Genomic DNA, 21,194 nt, shown 5'->3' on the forward strand with positions numbered 1-21,194 from the left:
GTACTGTGTTTCCCCCCAGGATAGATGTTACTGGTAAGAATTGCTGCTCTTCAGAATGAAAATGTAATTTAGGGGTTTTTGTGATACCATATTTGTATTTGTGTGCCTCTGGGCAATGGGATGTGCAGGTCCATGTGCAGTGCAGTAGAAGCTGGGATTGCAAGTGTATTTATACCTGAACTAGTTTTATTTAACAGTGAAACCACAGGATTTTATCACGCTCTGCGTGCTCAGACAAGTGTCCCAAGGCAGGACTGTGCAGTTTGTGCTGATGGTGTTGCCATGACTCCAGAGCCACTGGTAGCCAGGGAAAGCAGATTAAACCCAGCCCAGGAACACCTTTAGTCTTCCCTGGAGGCAGAATCAGCTCTGCCTGCTGCTCAGAAGGAAAGCTCCTGCAGAGAAACGAAGCCACAGCAGCGAGAAGCAGGAACCCTGTTGAATCCCTGGAGCAACTGGAGGCTGCTGGAGGGGAGTGAGGGCAAATCCATGGAATAAATGTGCTGGAAATAAAAAAACCAAAAAAACCTCCCACAAAACACCCATTTAAGGGGGGACAGTGACATCTTGTGGGCTCGGCGTGCAAGTCCCACCAGAAATTCAGCGCTGGCCACTCCGAGTTGGTTTTTAAGTGGGTTTTTTTTTTTTTTGTGCCGCTGCCTGGAACTGGGGGTGGGGGGTAAACAAACACGCAGGGGTTTGGTGTTGGAATGTTCAGGAAGTGCTGTGGGGTGGCACGAGGAAATGCTGCCTAAGCAATGTGCGAGAGCACTTCTGTATATCAGGAAGTTCTCGGGGAAGAACCCACTGACACCCCAAACACCCGCGGCCGGTCGGACATCAGATGTGACACGGCGGCTTCTGCCTTCTCCTCTTGGCACCCCCAGAAATGGAGTATGAAAACCTTGTCTTTTTTTTTTTATTTATTTGCTTGATCTAGGTTTTTTAAACCTGAGTGGTTCCTAGGAACTTAGGCCCTGTCTAAGTGCTGTGTTTCCCTGTCCCCTGTTGCAGCAGCCAGCAGAGCAGCCAGCAGAGCAGCCACGATGACGACTCAGCCCGGTTCCTGAGCCCTTTCCTGCGTGAGGACAGGTGAGTCAGTGCTGCTGAACTGGGGGGGAATGCCTGGAAACACTCACTGAAATTCCACGTGCTGAGCTGGCCAAGCTTCTGATTTATTTTCCTTGTATTTCCCAGACTTGCTTGACAAGGAACGTGATTTATGTTGGTCTTGATGTCTAAAAAAAATGCGTTTTTCATCAACTGAAAAGTAGAGCTTGTGGGACAATGCATCCAACTCAAGTAGCCTGCACCTATAACTCCTGTAATTGCAGCTTGCAATCAGCTTGGACCACTTTGAAAATGCTTTTATTTAGGCCTGGATTTTTGGATTTTGGATTTTTGGGGTCCTCAAACCATGACAGGACTTTAAGCCCAGTCTAGCTGCTGGCTGGGATGTGGTTTATTAGACCCTGCCTGAAAGAACTGTGGAGAAACTGAGTCACAGAGTTAAAAGCTTCTAAGTTATCCCAAAGTGAACCTATGGGTCACCTCTAGGAGGTGGGGGGAAAGCAAACTTGCTGTGTATTTATTGGTGATTGGCAGCTCTGGTCCTTAAAAATACACGTTGAAATTTGGATGTGGTTCTTGTCCTCACCAAGACACTGTTGAGCTTGGCTGTTGTGTTTCACTTCTGGGGTGCTGTGACAGTCCTGAGGTATCCAGAGCTGCTGTGAAGCTCCAGAAGGAACTGAAGTTTCTTGTACTTCAGTTTCTTGTACTTTAATGACTGCTGCAAACTGCAGCATTGGCACAAAAACTGTTGGAAAAGGAGTGCTTATTTTTGTGTGTGATTTATCATCGTTGCTTTGCTTGGAGCCACGTGATTTAGAGTTTTGCTGTCTCTTGTAGTTCAACTTTTGAGCCTGAATCTGCTTGGTTTTCTTCTTCTGGGCATGAGCTGTGAGTCCTGAGTTACTCCTGCCTTTCTCTCCTGGTCCAGCTCCTGCAGGCTCGTTTCCCTGCTGACATCCCTGGGTCCAGTGTTGCTGCTAGACTTTGGTTTCTGGGATTCCCATTGTTTTATCAATGGTTAAGCTGGGTTTTTACTCAGCTGAGCTTGTGGCTGGGGGTTCCAGCGAGCCCACAGGAGGGCAAATGCTGAGATTTGGGAACTGCTTCCCTTGTGCTGGTTGCCAGAGGCGTCTGGGTGTGGCACCTTCCACTCCCACTGCTTTTATCCAAGAAGGATCCCTCTGGATTGTGTTGTTCCAGGTCTGTAGCTCAGCCCACATCAGCTCTCTGAGGTCAAAGTTCTTTGTTCCTAACTGTGGAGCAGGGCAAATTCCTACTGAATTCAGAACCCCTGCTAGGATGTCAAAGGGCAATGGGTTGAGTAAGAACTGAGTAGCAGCTGAGGAATGGACTCACTGGAGAGAACATCCTGACCCCGAGGAGCTCATTAATATCCCAAGAGAGTTGGGCTCAGAATTAGCACTTGTTTGTAGCTCACCTCTTCCTCCATGTGTTCCACTCCAATTATCCACCTCCCTGGAGCCTGGACTAACTAACAGGTGAAGGGGTTTGGAACCAGGAAAAGGAGTGGGTTCTTAGGGCATAGCTGGCCTTCCTCTGTGTGATGTGCTATTACCCCGTTTGAGCTGGAATTTCATATGTTAACAGGATCAGGATTAGGCTCCTTTAATACTCAGGGATTTCTGGGTATCCTTTGTAAGTGCTGCCTGTTCCAGTTGTAGCCTAAATGGAGCCTTTAGATTGGTGCTAAATATGAATATTTAGTATCTCCCTGGCTGGAAGGGACGTGTTTGAGGTGCAGCACACTCAGATCTCAGACCTGTTTATGCAGAACCAGGGTGATGTTGAGCCTACTGACCTCTCATATTTGGGACCTACAACATTCCTGCTGCCTGGATTGAATTACAAACAGCTTTTGTTTTCATGGAGAACACTGATCCTGAAACAAGAATGCATCTGAGGGGTAATAAATTACCTTTTGCTGCTCTGCTTTCTTTCCTCCTTTGCTGATATAATTGCATGAGGCTCCTCTGGTATATTATTCTTTGGATATCAGTGGTTTGGGCTCATGAAACTCAACCAAAAAAAAAAAACCCTCAAACACAATTTGAGGTGTGAAGCTGGACAAGAATTAGTGAGAAGGCTGGCAGAACATTTGAGAGCTTGCTATCTACTGTTGCTGTTAACACAGTTGAAGGCTGTATTTCTGTTAACACAGTTGAAGACTGTATTTCTATTAACACAGTTGAAGGCTGTATTTCTATTAACACAGTTGAAGGCTGTATTTCTGTTAACACAGTTGAAGGCTGTACTTCTTATTAACACAGTTGAAGGTTGTTTCTGAGGCATCTTGAATCTGTCAGTCTCTTAAAAATTGAAGGAGTAGGGTCTTTCTTTCTGCTCCTGTGGTGGTATTTTTGACCACTAACTAAAGGTCTTCCATGCACAGGTTTGGAGCTCCGAGCTTCTGTTACTGTAAGACAGTTCTGTTCACTTGATCAATTAAAAAAAACAAACAACAAACCCAATCAAAGCCTCAACCACCCAGAGTTTCAGCAGCCCTGTGAGCTGTGACAAAAGCTGAGCAGAGGGGAGAGCATAAATCCAACATGTTACATGCTGGAAGGTGCACCCTGTCTTGGCATCCTGCCCCTGATATCCCAGGCAGAAGGAGCCTGTGCTGCACTTGGAGCAGGGAACAAGCTGCAGCAGCCTCGGTGCAGCTGGGAAAGTGCTGAAAGAAGCCACCCCAGCCAAAAGGGAAAAGGGATGCTGAGTTGTTAAGTTGATTCTGAGGTTTAAAAAAAAAAAAAAAAATGAAGAACACACAGCTGAGGGTGGCTGAAATCTGGGGCAGGCACAGCCGAGATCTCAACTAAAGATGTAACCGGGGGTGATGCTGGTGGGGTGAACTCAGGGAAGGATTTCCAAGCACCACAATCCAACCCTCGGGTGTTTTCAGAGGAGACTGAACGTTCTGTCCTGCTCCAGGTGCATTCAGTGGTCTCTGGCAATGTTGTTTTTTGAGGGGTGAGTGCTGCTGTTGTCTCCTGCCTTGGGAAGTGCTGCCATGGTCCAGAACTCCTGCCCTGCTGAGGTGTCCTGTGGCACAGCAGTGAGGCAGGTCTGCCATCCCTGTGTGTCTTCCCTGAGGAAAAAACTTTCCCTCTGCAAAGCCATGTAAGTTGTGCTGTCTCTGTCATGCCTGGTTTATGCTGAGAGGGATCCTACACGGGTTTTACTCTGTCTTGGGGGGTAACTGTGTGCTTTGTGGGTGTTTTTAGAGGCTCACAAGGAAGAATTTAGTGGGACAGGCTGGAAAGAGTCAGGTTTTGTGTGAACTTAGGGCTCAGTTCCTCGCTTTCTGATTGCCTGGGGGAGTTTGGGTGAGTCACTTCATGTTGCTATTTATGAAATATGGAGAATTCCTTTTTTTACCTCACAGGAAAATAGAGGTGGTGAATTAAGCCTGAGTTGCTCAAGTGCTGAAAAATCACAGCTGTGGGAATAGAAAGATAAGCAGAGCTGAGTTACTGAGTGCCCAAATAATGACATTTGATTTAAAGTAATTCCAAGGGTGGGTAAGGTTGGGATGGAGACAGCCACAGATTTGGGTGAGATGTGTGCACACCACAGAGCCAATAATCACTGAAAGGAGACAAGGTTAGGCATGAATTACCTGGAGTTTTCACCCAGATTAACTCCAAGTTTGTGACCCTGCTCCTGTTTGATCCAAGGACTTGTTCTTTGTCATGGTGCTGAGGCATCCATCAGGTTTAAGTTCAATTAATTAGAAGTTAAGCTATTGAACCAGAGGAAAAATCAGTCCTTAGACTCAGTGTAAGGAGGAGACAAACTGGTGAAGACAGGAGGCAAATTACAAGGCTGGAAAGCAACAGGCTGTGGAGAAATCTAGGAGAGAAGTGAGTGGCAGTTTACAAGAGCTCATATAAAAGTGATTTACATGAAAAGATAAATGTAAATCAAACTGATTTACATTTACACTGCTGTAAATCAAAATTATTTACATTTACACTCCTGTAAATCAGAATGATTTACATTAGAGATCATATCTAAGTGGAGGAAATGGGAAGTGCAATTAGTTTTGTGATATCTGTGTTTGATACGTCCTAAATCTTGGCTGCAGCTTAATTAGTTCCTTATTAGTTCAGTACCTTATTCTGTTGCTTCCAGGACTGCAGGGCTTGTTTTTTCTTTGAGAAATCTAATAAAGGTCTCTCCAATAATGGATCAAAATTCACAAGAGAATTCCTTGCCAGGAGATCAGGGAAGAGCTTAAGACAGAGACAGGCTGAAGAAATTCCGTTGGCTGCTTGGATTCCCAGCAAGTTGTGTGAAGTTCAGAAAAGAGGCTGAAGTTTGAAAATGTCAGGATAAATTCCTTGTTATTTGTGTCCTTAGGGCTTGTTTATACTGCATCTTCTGCCTGTGCCCCTTTCCCCTTGGCACAGTGAAGTTGGTGCCAACGTTCTGAGCCCGTATGCCTGCAAGGGGAGGCACAGCAAAGATCCTTGGGGGGAAGGGTCCTAATACCAGTCAAACCCCTCAGGAGGTTTTTCCCCTCACAGATGGATGCCCGATGTATCACTTTTAGGGAATTTTTTAAAAGTGGGGCTGAAGTCCTTGTTCTGGAGAAGATTTGGAGGCTGCTGAGCTCTCAGAGGGTCTGTGAGCAGAACCCTGATGCTCTTGTAATAACGTCAGGGTGAGTTTCCTTTTGGATCCAGCTCCAAACTCCAAGCCAGTTGGACTTTAATAGTTAAACCAGAATGGTACAAGTCTCTTTTGTCACATAGGAAGGATGGTTAATACTTAGAGCTTGTGTCCTTTATTTGCCCCTCTCACCTCCTGGCTGACAAGAACAGCTTAAGCTCAGCTCTGCCCTGCTGGGACTGGGCACTGTCAGAGTGGCTGTGAGTGGAAACACTCTGTTCCTCAGGTGCCAACATGGTTTTTTCTGTTGGAGCTTCTGTCTCTGCTGGGCTGGTGTTGGTTGAGACAAACCCTGCTGTTCCTTGCACATCCCTGAGTGCAGGGGAGGCCTGACAGACCTCACCCACTTGGGAACACCAGGAGGAGGTGTTTGAATGTTTTAATTATGTAATAATGTTCTAATGAGGCATTTTAATGTCCCTCCTTCTCCCTGTCTGAGATGCTGGGCAGGCTCCTCACCCTCCCTGCTCCCAAGAAGTTTCAGTTGTGTCACTGCACTTCACGTGCAGGCCTGAAAGTTGTGGTCAGCCCAGCTCTGGAACCCCTGGGAATGCTGGAATTCTCAGAATGTTGTGGCAGGGAGGGGCTGGGTTGCCTCCTGGGACCTGCAGTTTGGTGGGAGCTACCCAGAGATATTCCCCTGGTGTAAACCACCCTGCTGTGGTGCAGAATTGTTTCACACTCCAGCTTTGCTTTCCTGCTCACAAGTTCCACCCAGGAATTTTCTTTTTCCAGGCAGGCACTGCTGTGAGGTGCCAGCTGGCTGTTGGGAGCGAGGCTGGTTGTTCAGGAGACTAATCTGGGTTTGTTCTGCTTGCACCTCCTTCCCTTGGGTACCAAATGTGGAGAAGGAGGGCATTCTGAGAGAGGGTGTGTTGGCACTAAGCCTGGCTTAGGCCCTTCTGAGATTGCCTGAAAATGGTCCAGTTGTTGGCCAAATGAAGGGCAAGATCAGTAAAGAAAGACAAGGCCACTGTGGGCTTCTGTTGCAGCATTAAAACTTCAGTTCTGCCATAAAATCAGCCATCAGAGAGTCTCAGAGAACTTCCCTGGTATCACAGCCAGAGCTGGGGGGTTCAGGGATGCAGAGAAGGGAGGGTTTTGCTCAATTCTGTTAAAGAGTGTGGGCAGATTCCTGCAGGGAGTGCCTGTTATAGAACTTGCATTTCAGACTTTGCTTTAAACCTCTAGATCAGAGTTTCCCAAGGTGCAGAAAACACTTCATTTGATGGGGCTGCCTTTTTAAGTTGGCATGTGCCCTGGGACACACACAGAGGCTGTAACTGCCCTTCAGATTTTATTGCATGTGCCCAAAGTTGAAGGATTTGGGAATTTGAGCTGTGCTAGTAATTTCTCTCTTGGTACCACTCATAAGAACTGTGGATGTGGTAATCAGGGTTTCCTCAAAAAGAGCACTGTGTAGGCAACACCTCTTTTGTCTCCCTGTCAGACAAAACCCACCTTTCCTCGTGCTGGGAACATTTTAACTGAGATGTCATCAGGGAGCAAGATGTGCTTGTGAGTCATGTCATGAATGTGCCTGGTGCTCCCACTGCAAAGAAAAGCTCTGGAATTACATCCTTCCCTGCTCCCATCCCGTGTGCTGTGATTGATTAAAGCAGTAAAACAAAGGTGGTGTTCAAATAAAACGGGGCACAGCTCTTTGGGACCCCCTTTTCTAATCTCTCTTCCTTGCCAATGGTTGCAAATCTGGTTTGCTACTGAAATATTTTGTTAATTATTTGCATACAATCATTCCCAGGCTGTGTTTTGGGACCTGGTGTGGTAATTTAGTGGAAGCAAAAGGTGATCTCAAGTGCACAGAACTCGAAACTATAAATCTGACCAACACTCAGTTGATAGAGAAGACAAATAGTTTTAAGGTATGTGTCCTTCAGTGTCTCTGTGGCCATTGAAGCCAAAATGCAGTTTGAAAGGGGTGTTTCCCATTTCAGAATAGTGCCTGGGAGGTGGAAATGGGGCCTGTGTTACCCACTTATCAATAAAAGACTAAAAGGTGATGCCAAACAAGCATCCTAGCTGAAGAGGGGACCAGAGTGCCCCAGTTCATGCTCCTGTTGACTCTTCAAATGAGCAGATGGAGCTGCTGATTGTGGTGTCTGTAAGGAATAAATGGCATCTCTTCTGCCACCTTTATTACAGGGGTTTGTAATTCCAACCAGTGGAGTGAGAAAGGAGTTTCAAGGCAGGAGCCACTGGGGTTGCCACAGCTTTAATGTGCCTCGATTGTTAGTAAGGGCTCAAAGCTTTCAAGCTTCACCTAAAAATCCTGGGAATGAGGTGGAGCAAAATCTCCTAATTTACAGTGACTTTTCTGACATGCAGTGGGCATGTAAAGGTAAATAATCAAGTGATTAGGTGGGGAGAAACAGTGCAGGGATAAGGAAGCTAAAAGCCACTTGTTGAGCCAATAAATTGGCAGACAGGGCTGGCATATGTTGAAGGGCAGAAACAGAAGGTTTATTTTTGCAGCCTTTTTTTTTTTTCTGCCTTTTCTCCCACCTCAATTTTTTTGAGAATCTGGGACCACAATAATATATCTAAATTGGAGCTGGAATTGCTGTTCACAGGCTTTGCAGCTTGATGGCTTAAGGGAAGCTGGATGCACAGAGGGAGGCTGATCCTTCTGCCCCACGATGGTGCTGCCTCAGCTTCCCCTGGGACTCTGCAGGTTATGTGAGTGGTGGAAGGGGATCTGGGAATAGCTTTCTTCAGCTCGAATGCATGTGCTTGTGCCCTTACAGGGACCTTTGCAGTCCTTTGTTTACAGCCATCAGCTGTTTCTGGAATGCAGCTGCTCAGTGCAGGATATTTCTGCTTAATTCTCTGTAGGAACAGAAAAATTCCCTTGGAATCCAAGGGCAGTGGTTTGAACTGGGAATTCAAGTTATTCTGCATTTCCTGGGTGAAACATCCTCCTACTCTTAAGAGATAGCTGCTCTCTGTTGAACAGATTGTTCTCAATGTGAGGCCTTGAACAAATCAGCTCTTTCCTACATTTACAGTCAGCACCCCCCACCCCCTTCCTCATGGCCTATTCCATGCTTTTCATGCTGTATATCTTTGGCATCTTCAAGTATTTGCAATGCTTACCTTGGAAAATAGGTGCATCTTTACACTTCATCGTCAGCTGCCAAAATGGGGAAGTACCAAGCACTGAAAACGAGCTTGGAACATCTTTTTATGGACTTCACTTCTGCAAGGCAACCTCTGGCTTCCTTCTCAGCTAAACACCCATGCTCTTCCCCAAGGCTTTTTCAGGAAACTTGGGATAGGCTGTGTTAGCCTCCCCCTGGTGATGGACAGTCCAACTCTAGAGAAGTGATGGTTGGTTAACTGACCTGAGTTAACTGGCCTTGAGAACTCCATTATTAACCTCAAATTCTCTTTTTTTCAGTAGAGAATTCCTGATTCTCTCAGGTTTTTGCATCTCATCCTACAGCAGCATCTCTGACAGAGGGTTGGAGGCAGCTGTCCCTTTAAAATTGAATTGCCTGTGATGGAAGAAATCTGAGAGCAGAGAGCCCAGATCAGGCTCTTTGGAGATCTCTCCACAGCTCTGCCTTCTCATCAGCCCAGTCACTGCTCCTTCCCTCAGGGGCCAGGCTGCAGTGACTCCAGCCCCAGTCAAAGCCACCCTACCCCAGCTCCATGGCATTCCCTGCTCCCAGGGTGGATCCCGAGGTCCCGGCTCTGTGCTGCTTCCCCCCCGGTGCTGCTGTGCGTGTGTAACCCAGCTGGGATTTCCTCCTCCTTGACTCCAGCAGTGTCTGTGCTCCCTGGCTGCTGAAGTGACGCTGCCCCAGGTTGCTGGGGAGCCCTGCTGGCACTTGGACAGATCCCCCCTTTCTGCAGATGACTGTAACCGTGTGAGTGCTCGCTGACCTCCGCCTTTCTTCTCTGCCTTCTCCCCCTTTTCCTTGTTTTTCCCCCCCAGCATTTTCTTTTGGGCCTTTGCAGAGTGTTTGTTGTACATTTTGGTGATGAGATGGCAGCATGTGTCCCCCCACTGCACCAAGGTCAGGCATTGTGATGGTACCAGCTCAAGGTCTGCCCTTGAGCCCCTCTGCTTTTTTTTCTTACAAGTTTGTTTTCCTACAAGTTTGGCCTAATATTTTTCCTTAAGCCTTGTCTGCTGCTTGCTTTCCCTTCCCTGTCCCTGTGCCCTGTCCCAAATCTTTGGCAATGCTAAAGATTTCACTCTCCTGAACCCCTTCCTCTTGTTTAAATGACAGGCCACGTGAATACAGGCGTGTTGGAGGGATATGGGTCTGACAAAGCTTCTAACACTGTAAGATTTCATTATTCCTTCACTCTGGAAAAGGATCTTTGCTTCAGGCTTAGACATGAGTGCTCAGACTTCTTTACATGAGCTTGGGGAGGCTGTTCCTCAGTGCAGCACCTGCCACCCATCAGTGTCCTCAGAAACCAGGGGTCTTGGGTCTGGGTCCCCAAGGAATTTGTGGGATGTGACAGTGTAGGAAAAGAGGCATCCTCTGCATTGTGTTCGTGTTTGCAGCCTGCCAGCCTTTGTTCTGCCCTGTTGTTGATGCCACTGCCACTGGAAGAGCCCTCAAACATGCCAGAGGTAGTGAGTGACTCGGGCTGTGGGAGGTTTTCCCTGCTGAGCTGCAGTGCCTTCATTCAAACTGGAAGCTTGTGTTTAACCCCTGGGTCTCGAGCTCCTGCTTTATCTCCTCCTGTCTCAGGTTTGAGAAATGAAGGATGCAGGACCTTTCTCTTCCTCTCGTGGACCCGCAGTCATTGCTGCAGAGGGTTTTATATACTTAAAGCCAAAATATTGTGGTGTGTGTTCTTGCTGCAAGGGTTTCACCCTTTTCTCTGAAACATTAGGTTATGTTTTGTCCAGGAGAGGATGTTGCATGAGGTCCAGCTGAGTACAGAAGGCTTGGTTTTTCCATGTGTGTCTGTGAATGATCCCTTGGGCAGTGCCAGCCCAAAGCCTGAAGGTTGTTGGACTCCACATAAAGGTTTAGGTTGATGTGCTTGAAAGATTTAAATTACAAAAAGTCTTGGGTTTAGGCATTTAAAAGCACTCTTGATTTTTGAGAGACACTCAGCTGAGTGAAAATCTTGCTTGGTTAAAGTGTTGGGCTGTGGTGGGATGAGACTTATTTCAAGCCATGAGTTATTCCAGAATCTCCTGCCCTTAGTGAAAGAGCAGATTATCAGCTATCACATTACTGCCTTTTCATGGTGGCTGCAAGTTCCTTGGTGAGGAAGGTAAAAATGAGAAGATGACTTTTAATTTTCTCATGAATGCCAATGAGAGAGGGATTTTTTTTCTCTGAGGCATGCCATGAGTCATGGAGCTTTCTGTTGGCCTGCTTTTCAGAGTGCATGAGTCTGTGCTGGGGTGGGAGAGGTTATTGCACCATCCTCAAGCAAATGGAAGGTTAAGAATTCAAACAGGCAAGAAAATGAAGGGGGAAAAAGAGCCAAAAGGCTCTGTGAGAAAGCAGCAGTGCTCTTTGATTATAATATTGCTTGAGAAAACAGCAGTAACAGTCTGAATCATCCCAGTTTTTTCTGCCCTCCTGACACAATGATATATTCTTCCTATTCCCGAGTCTCTGTATGATTTTTCTCCTTTTAATTCTCCAATCTCTTCTTCCAGTGGTCCTGCCTTTGTGCTGTGATGCTGTTCTCCCTTGCTCTCCCTTCCACACCCCCAGGCTGACAAACACTGCAGCCACACAGCTCAAAGCAGTGGCTTTTCTACCCTGGGCAGAGACTACAGCTCCCATGATGCCCAGAGAAGTGAAATCCATATTTATTTATTTTTTTTTTCTGGAAACGAAGTCTCATGTGACTTCCCAGCTGCTGCAGCAAAGAGGGAGTCCCCTCTGAGATTGTTTCCCAGGGAAATGGAGGTGTGCCCTGGCTCCCAGAGTCCATGTGGTTCTCTCTGACAGCAGGGGCTGTAACGCTGCAGAACACTGCTGACTTCAGGAAGGATTCAGGATTTTACCCATCTGGCACATTTTCCTGGGGATCTGTCCACCAAGGTGCATTGTTAACAGTTCAACTCTCTCTCCCTTACGTTCTGGCGTCCTCTGTAGCAGTTCTTTCTTTCTCCCCATAACATTTCCTAATTCGTTTCTAGTTTTCCCTCCCACTGGTTCTGTCACTAACAGGTTTTGTTTTTTGTGTGTGCATGTTTCACGGAGACACAGGGTTAGTTTGTTTGGTTATTTTTTTAATTGCTTCCCCAACTCCTGCAGACTTTCCTTTTTTTTTTTTTTTTTTTACCATATGGGAGACTCAAAGTGTGGCTGAGGTGGTGGCTCACAGGGAGCATGTTACACGCTTTGCCTGCAGGTCACACACCTTTCCTGGAGAATTAATCTGTCTGAGCCCTCTAAGCCCCTTGTTTGCACTGTGTGGGTGTTGATAAGTGAGTTTTTCGGGATCTTGGAGAGGTGGGTCTGCTCTGGTGAGTGAGGAGCCAGAACTGCAGTGATGGGCAGCAATAAAACCTCTCTACAGGGGATGCCCAGCTGGCTGTGAGTGTGACAGTGTTTGAAGGGGCAGTGACACTGGCAGGCAATGCTTATAAAAAGCAATGTTTTCTGATTTTTAAGGTGGCAATTATGAGCTCAAACCCCAGGCTAACAGGACCATTGCTGGGGCTATTTATAGAGCTTTAAATTCCTACCCAGAGCTCAAGGCTGTCACAGTGGGCTGTTCCCTTCCCAACAGTGGACTTCCTCGGGAGATGTTTCCTGTTTGCTTTTAAGTTCCTGAGCTGCTGGAACTGCAGAGAGCCTCTGCTGTGAAGGGGCTGACGTGGAAAATCAGCTTTTTTTCTGAATTACAAAGCCTTTGCTGGTTCTTTAGCTTAGGATTTGCTGCAAGTCCTTCATGGAGCTGCTGTGGGTTTTTTTTTCCCCCCACGCTGCTGTGAATACTTGCAGCAAAATGCACACAAGTAGACAGTCCTTAAGGGACAGCAGTAGCCCTATAAAAGAGGGTTTGAGGAGCAGATTGTCCACTTGCTGTTTGTCTCTCTCTCTGTCTGCACTGGATGTTTTATGGTTACTTTTCACGCTCCAGTATGGCACAGGAGGCATTTGGAATTCATTTAGTGGATGACAATCCTTATCCCAGTGAGTGGAACCAGCTTGGGTGCTGTGGGGATCTTTTTTCCCCCTGTGGCATTGGGTTGGGTGTGTTGAAGCTGTGTTACACCCACAGCAATGCTTGGGATGGAGGTTAAACTGTGTGTTCAGAAGATGGGCTTTATGTCCTTGGTGAGCAGGAGGTTGGTGGATTTTAGGGAATCACAGGATGGTTTGGGTTGGAGGGGATGTTAAAGATCATTATGTTCTAACCCCCTGCCATGGGCAGGGACACCTTCCACTAGCCCAGGTCTCTCCAACCTGGCCTTGGGCACTTCCAGGGCTGGGGCAGCCACAGCTTCTTGGGGCAACCTGTGCCAGGGCCTCCTCACCCTCACAGGGAGGAATTTCTTCCTAATATCTACTGTAAACCTCCTCTCTTTCAGAGCATTTGTATATTCTGAGCACAGAGGTGCAGTGTGCCAGCTCTGATTTGTGCAAGCACGAATGCCTCGCAGCAGAAACATACCAAAATACACATTTTCTGTGTGCCAAGACAGGACTTGGCAGGAGTTTTCGCTGTGTTTTCCACCGATGGCCCTTTTCAGAGGTGGTCTGAGCGCTGAGGATCGTTGCCTGTTCCCGGACTCTTTGCGCTGCACATCTGCACACGGGGGGCGACATCTGGTTATAGAAAAAAAAGATTAATGCCAGCTCCGTAAAATATTTAATACAATAAAACCCGGAGGGGAGGGGGAGAGAGGGGGAGAGTGTGTGAATTCCCATGCACGAGGGAACAGGAGCGGGCTGGGTTTGCAGGGAACGAGCTGCCCTTGGGTGTGTGTGCAAACTGCCTTGTAAAGGCTCCGCCGGTGCCCCCGGTCTTTGTGTGCTCCGGCGCGGTGCCTGCTGTGCTGCACCGGGCTATGAATAAGCACTTTTCAAGCGGCGATGTTTTCTAGCCCTCGGAGGCTCTTAATTTGCCCGAGCTCCGCAGTGTTTTCCCTGCCTCCCTCCCAGCCAGGATTGCTCACGTCTGGCTGGCTGGCGCTGCCAGAGCGCTCCGGGGAGCTGCGTGCAGCCTTCCCTGGCTGGCTCTCAGGCTCCTCCAGGGCTGATTTCCCGGGGTAAAGTAGGCCAGGAGGGGCTGGGAGGACCAGGGAGGGAGAAGCTGGGTGATGGATGGGGCGGCGTGAAGTCACCCTGCTCCGCCAATCCGGGCAGGGCCGCGCAGCTACGGATGCCTCTTGATGCCGGGACCGGCCTCACCTTAGCCGGGGAGCTGGTGCTTTGCAGCCCGAGCTGAGCGTGCACCAAAGAGTTACTAGTTCAGGCCCAATCGTTTTGGGAGTGTTGCTCTGAGGTGAGTGTGTTCTCAGCAGGATGCAGCTGAGGAGCCTCCACCTTGTCTCTGCACGTGCCACTCACTCTCCCTTTCCATGATCTCTGGTATGCCTGTTCTGCACCATCGCTTCTCCACCTGTCTGGCTGATTCCCCTCACTTTTGCCTTCCCTACTTCAGTCCTTCTCGTGCCTGATCACTCCTCCTTTTTACCTGTGCACTGCCCAGAACCCACTTGCTTTTCTCCCTTTCTCCTGACTCCTAAAATACCCACTCGGGGTTGGGGGGGGGGTTGTGTCATTCCCCCTTCCCGTGGAGCCAGAGGGAGATGGGTTGTTCCCCTGCTCCCGCAGAGCTCAGACTTAAAAGGGAAGCTGGGAGGAGGGTCCTCTGTGTTCCTCAGCTTAGACCTTTGGGTGGTGGCAGGGGGGAGGAGTTGGGGGGGATGGCAATGACTCAGGTCTTGTGCCAGACTCCAAACAAGTATCTAAATTGGGACTATCTGCCTGAGATGCCCTTCTGTGGGGGCAGGAGGGAACGCTTGGAACGAGCACTGAAGTGACTCTTTCATTGTTCTCGCCCCGCTGTCAAGTTGTTCCCCTCGTTCTTCTTCATCCTCTTTTGACTTTCCCTTTCTCTCCCCTCCCTTCTCCCTCCTCCAACGCTCTTTGTTTACTGATAGGCCAAGCAGAAAACATGGAGACGTCTGATATGGCGACAGCAAAGGTAGGATGGAAATGCTGCCGTCCTCACTGTGCGTAAGTGGTCTCGCTTGGCAACTTCTTACTTTGTCCCTCAACCTTTTTGCTTTCTCCTGACCACCCTCCCCGATGCTGGGAGTGCTGGGGTTGAGCGTTGGGATTTAGGCTCTGGGAGGATGGTACCCAGTGGCCACAGTCCCTACTTGTCGCTTGTGCTGTAAGGTTGGGGAAAACCGTGGAATGTCGGCGCTGGAGGTGAAGGTCGGGGGCGGGAGGGAGGGAAATAAGGGAGCTTGTGTTCCTGCCGGGGCGTTCTGAGGTGGGAGCAGGGATGCCGGCAGACCTGCTGGGTGAGAGAGTGACACTAGAGGGTGCTTTAGGGGCAGCTTTCCACTCCCAGGGACCGAGAAATTCCTTCTGGCAGCCTCTTTCTTTTTTTTGGAGAAGGATCTCGGGGGGGAGTGTCGAGGGAGAAAGTAATTCGAGCTTATGGATGCATCCGCCCTTTTCTGTGAGGCTTCTCTGTTGCCTGTGCTGCTGCTCTTACCGGGCTGTGGGTTCTGCTTTTCCTGTGGGCTGGCAGCCTGGAAATCTGGGAATGGAGCTGGATGGATTGAGATGGGCTCGTGAGGTGGAAATGGCTTCGGGATGGTTTGGTGACCTGGGAAGCACAAGGCCACTGGTCCATCATGGCAAGGACCACTCATGAGGTCTTTACAGCAAAGAGGTTGTTTCTAGAATGAGCTGGCCACCAGTGTGACTCCTTGGGATCAGAGCAAGGCTAAAGTGCAGGGGATGTGCCTGTCAAACATGTCCTGGGCTTTTTAACTCAGCAGGGCCTGAAGTTAAGCCTGGCTGGAGAGAGGCAAAGGGGTTTTAACCCCCTGCTTTTGAGCTTGCTCTGGCTGGGTCCTTGAGCATGGGGACATGGGTGTGTTGTGTTCCAAGAAACAATTCCTTCCTGGGCTTAGAAGTCCATGCTCAGAACCCCCCTGTGATGCTGCTGACAGATTGAAGGGCTTATGACTCAGCCAGAATTCCAGCTGAGTTTTGCCTTTCACATGTATTTTCTGCTAAGCACTAAATACTTCCAATCCCATATCCCAGAAGCCTGGGTGGAGCTGGTGCCCTGTTTTTCCCCAGGACCGGGTTAAATACAGGTTTTGAGTTTTTACTGCCTGCCAGTGAGTTTTAGGAGGTAATTCTGGGTAAATGTTGCTTTCTAAAGGTGAACTCATCCTCACTGTCATGTTGGTTTAAGCTTCAACTGTTTGTCCCTGCAAACCCACTTACAGGGCTTGGAAACAATTCCCACTGAGATGCTGGAGGGTCTCTGGCCTTGGAGCCAGTTGAGTGACACTTCATTTCAGTGAGAGCTGTGGTGGCACTTTGGGGATCTCAAGCTTTATTGTGTTGAAAACAGACATTTTCAATGACAGAAACAACAAAGCCACTTGAAAATTCTCTTTGTCTGTACCTGTTATTTATGGTTTCGTGTTTTTAACTAAAAGCAAACATGATCTACAGTGTCAAAGCACCATCTGAGCATGAATGTGCTTAAAACCTATTTATCTTTTCAGGGAAATGCAGCTTGAGTGAAAAACTGAGTCTAGTGTGAACCTTCTGAAAGAGATTGGAAATTGGTTATGTAAACATTCCTGGAATGTGTACAGGTTGATTTGGACTTAACCATAGCAAGTGCTGATGTTTAGCCCCCTATTCTTTGTTGAAACTCACCTGTTCTTCCATGGTCTGTTTTTCTTTTCTGGCTTGGGGTCAGTTACCCCTTTTACAATCGGTTTGGAGCCTCCAAGGGGTGATATTAATTTTCCTTAATTTCTGCTGGGGGTCAGTCTGGAAGAACTGACCTTCTGAGAGCATTTAAGAGCTTTGTTTTCTCAGCCTGAAGTGATCCCAGAGCAGCCCTGGGATGGAATATCAGGATGTTGCTGCTCTCCATTGTGTTGCTTCCTTTGCTGCTGAGGCACCTTTGGGGGTGTCTCCAGAACTGGCATTTCCTGACACACCAAAGAATGGGCCCATATTTAGCTCATTAAAAACAGAACTGCACTTTTCACTACTGAGTAGCCCGTGGTTTTAATTCCAGGGTAATCCATCATCCATCCTCATCTTGAGGCTTTTCAGAACTGTTGGGGGACTCAGAAAACCATCCCTTTTTATGCTTTGGGGCACCTTTGGGACAGTGACACCTCTGGGGGCTTTGTCACCTCCCAGCTGTGCTTTCAGGGGGTTCCTCCTAAAAGTAAAATCCCAGATTATTCCATCCCTGCTCCTTGCTGAGTGCCAGGGGAAAAAGCAGATAACCTATTGGGGGGGGGGGGGGGGGGGGAAACCAGGTCAATATGGAGCTAAAAAGCTCCTTGGGAAGACATGAATCACTTCTCAGGTGATGAACCAGTGGGAGTGAGGGACATAAATCATGGAGATGCTTTTTATCCCACCAACACTGAAAGGTTCCTGCTCTCTGTGCTGCAGGGACACACTTAGAAAGTCCTCAGACCTTTTAGGGGGTGGGGGGAGGTATTTAAGCACCTGATTTACTTGATTCCACCTTGAAGGAAATGTTCCTGTTCTCAGCTGTAACAGGAATGATGAGTGAAGGCAGGCAAGGTGCCTGTTTACAGCACCACAGAGCTTTTGCTTAGAGATGATTTCCTTGGATTTATTAGATAGCACCTGGCTGGGATTGCCTGGGGAAGCGTGTGTGAGGGGAGGAAGACAATAGGGAGTGCAAAATAGCTGTCTGTGAATAAAACAGTGCTAAATATTGAACACTGTTGTATGAATTTTAATTTCTGGAGTTGCCTCTGTGCTTCCAGCTCCCACCCAGGCTGAAATGCTGCACAAAAATTGCCTCTTTCTCCCATCTGAACCAGAAAGCAAGAGACCTAATTCATGCCTGTCACTTTGTACAGATGTTCCTGGCTGTGCAGAGTGCATGAAAAGCACTGTTTTATCTGGACAGGACCATTCAGTGTTTCTTTCATCCAAATAGGAGGTCAGGGAGGAAAAAAAAAAAAAAAGTAACTCTGGTTTTGTGTATTCCAGGCTCAACTTTTAAAATTCATGAGGCTTTGACAGTTTGTACTTGCAGGTCAGGAAAACATCCGGTCTTTTTTTTTCTAAGCCCCTCCCCCTTTTTTTTTTTCCTGCTACTCATAATTTCCAAGTCTCTCTTCAGTTTGAGAAAGTTCTGCATAGTTTTTACTTTGTTGCTGTTTTTAGTGTCTGTGTGTGCTGCTTGACTTCCTCATCCTCACTGGTGCTGGAGGCAACCAGAAGCCACAAGGGATCTGTCTGTGTTCGTGGCATTCTTGCTCTGAACCAGAAATACTTAAAATATTACTGGCATCAAGTCAGGATCCAAATTATCTCGTTTAATTCTTTTTGAAGTTTTATGAGAATTTTGCCTGGGGGAAGGGACAGGGGGTGAGGCAGGGCAGGACACCACATAAACTTGTCTTGTTATTATTTATTGTTTGTACTTTAGCAAATGCTGCACCTAATAAAACAAAAGATCCCTTCTCCAAATTAGAATAATTTGAATTAGGGTTATAACATAATTAGAATTACATTCCAATAAAATTATTTGATATACAGACTTTATGTCTGGAAGGGAAGAAGAATTTTGACCTAAACAACAGTGGCTTGGGGAAAACTCTTTCTCATGCAAAACATGACCCTCAAAGATATTTTCACTTATATCAACATTTATACAGACCAAAACAATGCATCAATGATGTTTATTACAACCACTTTCTGAGTGTCTCCTTAAAATCCACAGATGAGTGAGAAGACAGGGATTTAGGGCTTCCCCTTTCCAAAGCAGAGGTGTGAAGCAGAGCAGGGTTGGATCTGTCAATCCACAGTTCTGAGTGTTTTCTTCCATTTTCCTGCTTTGTGGGATGGGTGCTCTGGATGGAGTAGGTTGATAATTTATCTGGAATTCTACTTGCATGTGACTTATAAGTATTCTTAGCACTGTGGAGGTGGACAGGGTGGCTGTGCATAGCCTGTCTCTCTTGGTATCTACACAGGTTTTTTTGTTACCTTATTGAAATTGTAATTTTTTTTTTAATCCACTGGAATAGTTACGTGCAGAGGCTGGAGGAAAGGAAAGGGCTTGTCCATGCAGCATTAGCATGGACAATTAGCCAAGTGAATGTGGGATTGGGATTGGAAAGAGCAGCAACACCTGCTTTGGGGGTCTCTGGAGAGGGTGGGTGACCCCCAGCCCCTTGCAGGGTCCTGCTGTGAGGATTTTGGAGAGCAGGTCCCAGGGGAGTTGTGGCAGAGGCAGCTGCACCCACCAGACAGGTGTTCCAACAAACACCTCCTGAGTGATCCCTCTCCTTTGATAACTTCCCAACCCTCACATTATTTGGCAAAGAGAAAAAAAAAAAAAGTGCATGACTGCTTATCTCTTAATACCTTTCTTGCCTGAGCTTTGATTTCCAAACATGTGACTCTGCAGCATTAGTCTGTCCTAGATTTGCCAAGCTTGCAGGTCTCCTGACCCATTTTACAGCACTGTGATTTGCTTCCCTCCTTGACAACCTGCAGGCCCCAGAGCATCTCATGGACAAAAGCCAAAGCCAAGCCAGCATAGGCTGGTCCTGATGAGGGCTCGAGGCTGGGATTATGTGGGGGGAGATTTGAATGTAATTTTTTTTGTGTTGTTTTGTCATGGGGCAACGTGTGTGTTCAGCTTTATGGCCAAATGAATGACTTTTGTCCAGAAATAAACCAAAAGGTGTGTTGCCAAGTTCCTGTTGGGATCAGTTCTCACAGGGGGTGTTTGGGATCTCCTCCCTGCCCTGGGGCTCTCCTGCAGGCACTGCCCACACTTGCCTTCACAAGTGCAGTTCAAGATGATGCTGCACAAGCTGCACTTTCACTCTCGTTGCTTCCTCCTGCAGTAACATCTCATAAGTGTCTGGGAAGCATTTTAGGGGCATTTAGCGCTGAGCTGAGCTTTCCTGTTGCAGCTGAGCTCCCCATTTCAGTGTTACTCACACGGGTTCTGAAGCTTCAGCCCCAGTGCCACGATCCTGTTTCATTTCACCTGCCCTGGAATGATCAAAGCCCCTCAGAAGTGACTTGCTGCTGAATTCAGAGCTGAGCTCTGCTGCTCTCCATCTGTTCAGGACTTGGGAGAGTCAGAAAAAAGATCTGGTGCTGTTATTAGGTGAAGTAGGAAAGCAAAGAACCACATTTGTTGCTTTCCAAGGGGGGTGTGGGCATCACATTCTTTGGACAAATTTCACAGAAAGCTTTGAAAACCAGAACACAGACACTGAATTAGTGCTACAGGACCCCTCCTGTCCCCTGAGCAGTGAACAGAGAGGACGTGGTGATTTTACAGGTCCAGGTTTTTTATCAGTACACTTGCCCATCATCTGCAGCCATGGGGATGGGGGTATCTGGGTGCAGAAGAATGGAAAAATGCCTTAAAAATACCTTCAAGATAGTAGAATATTTTTATGTATGCATAGCTCTCTTTACCACCCCTGAAACATGAATGCCTGTAGGATTTACAAGCAAGACTCTTCCTCTCCCAAGGCCAAAGATGTTCAGAGATCTCTGTATGGAGTAAGAGTGTGTATGTTCATCTTGGGCATTCCCAAATTACTTCACTTTTTGAAGTAATTTAAATGACCCTTTACTAAGAAATAGTTAAGCTATAGGTTATTTGAAATATTCTGCCCCATTCCCTATGAACTGGTGTGCTGGAGCAGCGGGCTGTGTTCAGATGCTGCAAGATGAATAGAAGAATTCCCAGAAAAAGCAGAGTGTATTGCAGGAAACGTGGGTGGTAATGCAATAACTGGCACTTCCCCCTCTCTGCCAGGCCTGGCCCTGTGGGTGCTGTGGTGCAGAAGGTCCCTGGTAACGGGGTGGGGGGGAAGAGGTTTTGGTTCTGCTCTGATAAGTGATGGGGCAACAACGGCTCCCTTGTTCCACGTGTGCAAGAGCAGTGGCTGGCACCAGATAAGACACCCTCCCCTCCAGCTCCAGGGCAGGGACCTGTCCCCTGCCCCTCTGAAGATTTCAGTTTCCATCAGGAAATTCAGGTTCCCTTTGTTTTCTGTAGCAGTTGTTCCTCAGAGGAGAGGTGGGTTAATCCATCCCTGTGCAGAGAGCCCTGGGGGGGACCAACTCTCTTCCCTCCAGGGAAGCTGGAGAAGGGACTGTTTGTCAGGAACTGGTAGGACAAGGAGTAATGGCTGCAAAGGGAAAGAGGGGGAAAATTTAGGT

The 21,194-nt window shown here is 47.6% G+C and overlaps 1 protein-coding gene across 6 annotated transcripts in view; it reads left to right on the forward strand.

The window, feature by feature from the left end:
* Nucleotides 1-21,194, forward strand: part of LOC113952881 (protein Aster-B) — a 90,147-nt gene that overhangs the window by 10,888 nt on the left and 58,065 nt on the right. For 4 of the 6 annotated variants that reach the window (XM_027655402.1, XM_027655403.1, XM_027655405.1 and 1 more), the window contains exon 2: nucleotides 1,015-1,092. In XM_027655402.1, the coding sequence (XP_027511203.1) occupies nucleotides 1,015-1,092 (78 nt within the window). Of the gene's footprint in view, nucleotides 1-1,014; nucleotides 1,093-14,922; nucleotides 14,941-21,194 lie in introns of those variants that run through there. The other 2 variants (XM_027655412.1, XM_027655407.1) reach the window with 2 other exon arrangements.

The sequence above is a fragment of the Corapipo altera genome, unplaced genomic scaffold (genome assembly GCF_003945725.1).
Source record: "Corapipo altera isolate COAL_440 unplaced genomic scaffold, ASM394572v1 71, whole genome shotgun sequence".
NCBI lineage: Eukaryota > Metazoa > Chordata > Aves > Passeriformes > Pipridae > Corapipo > Corapipo altera.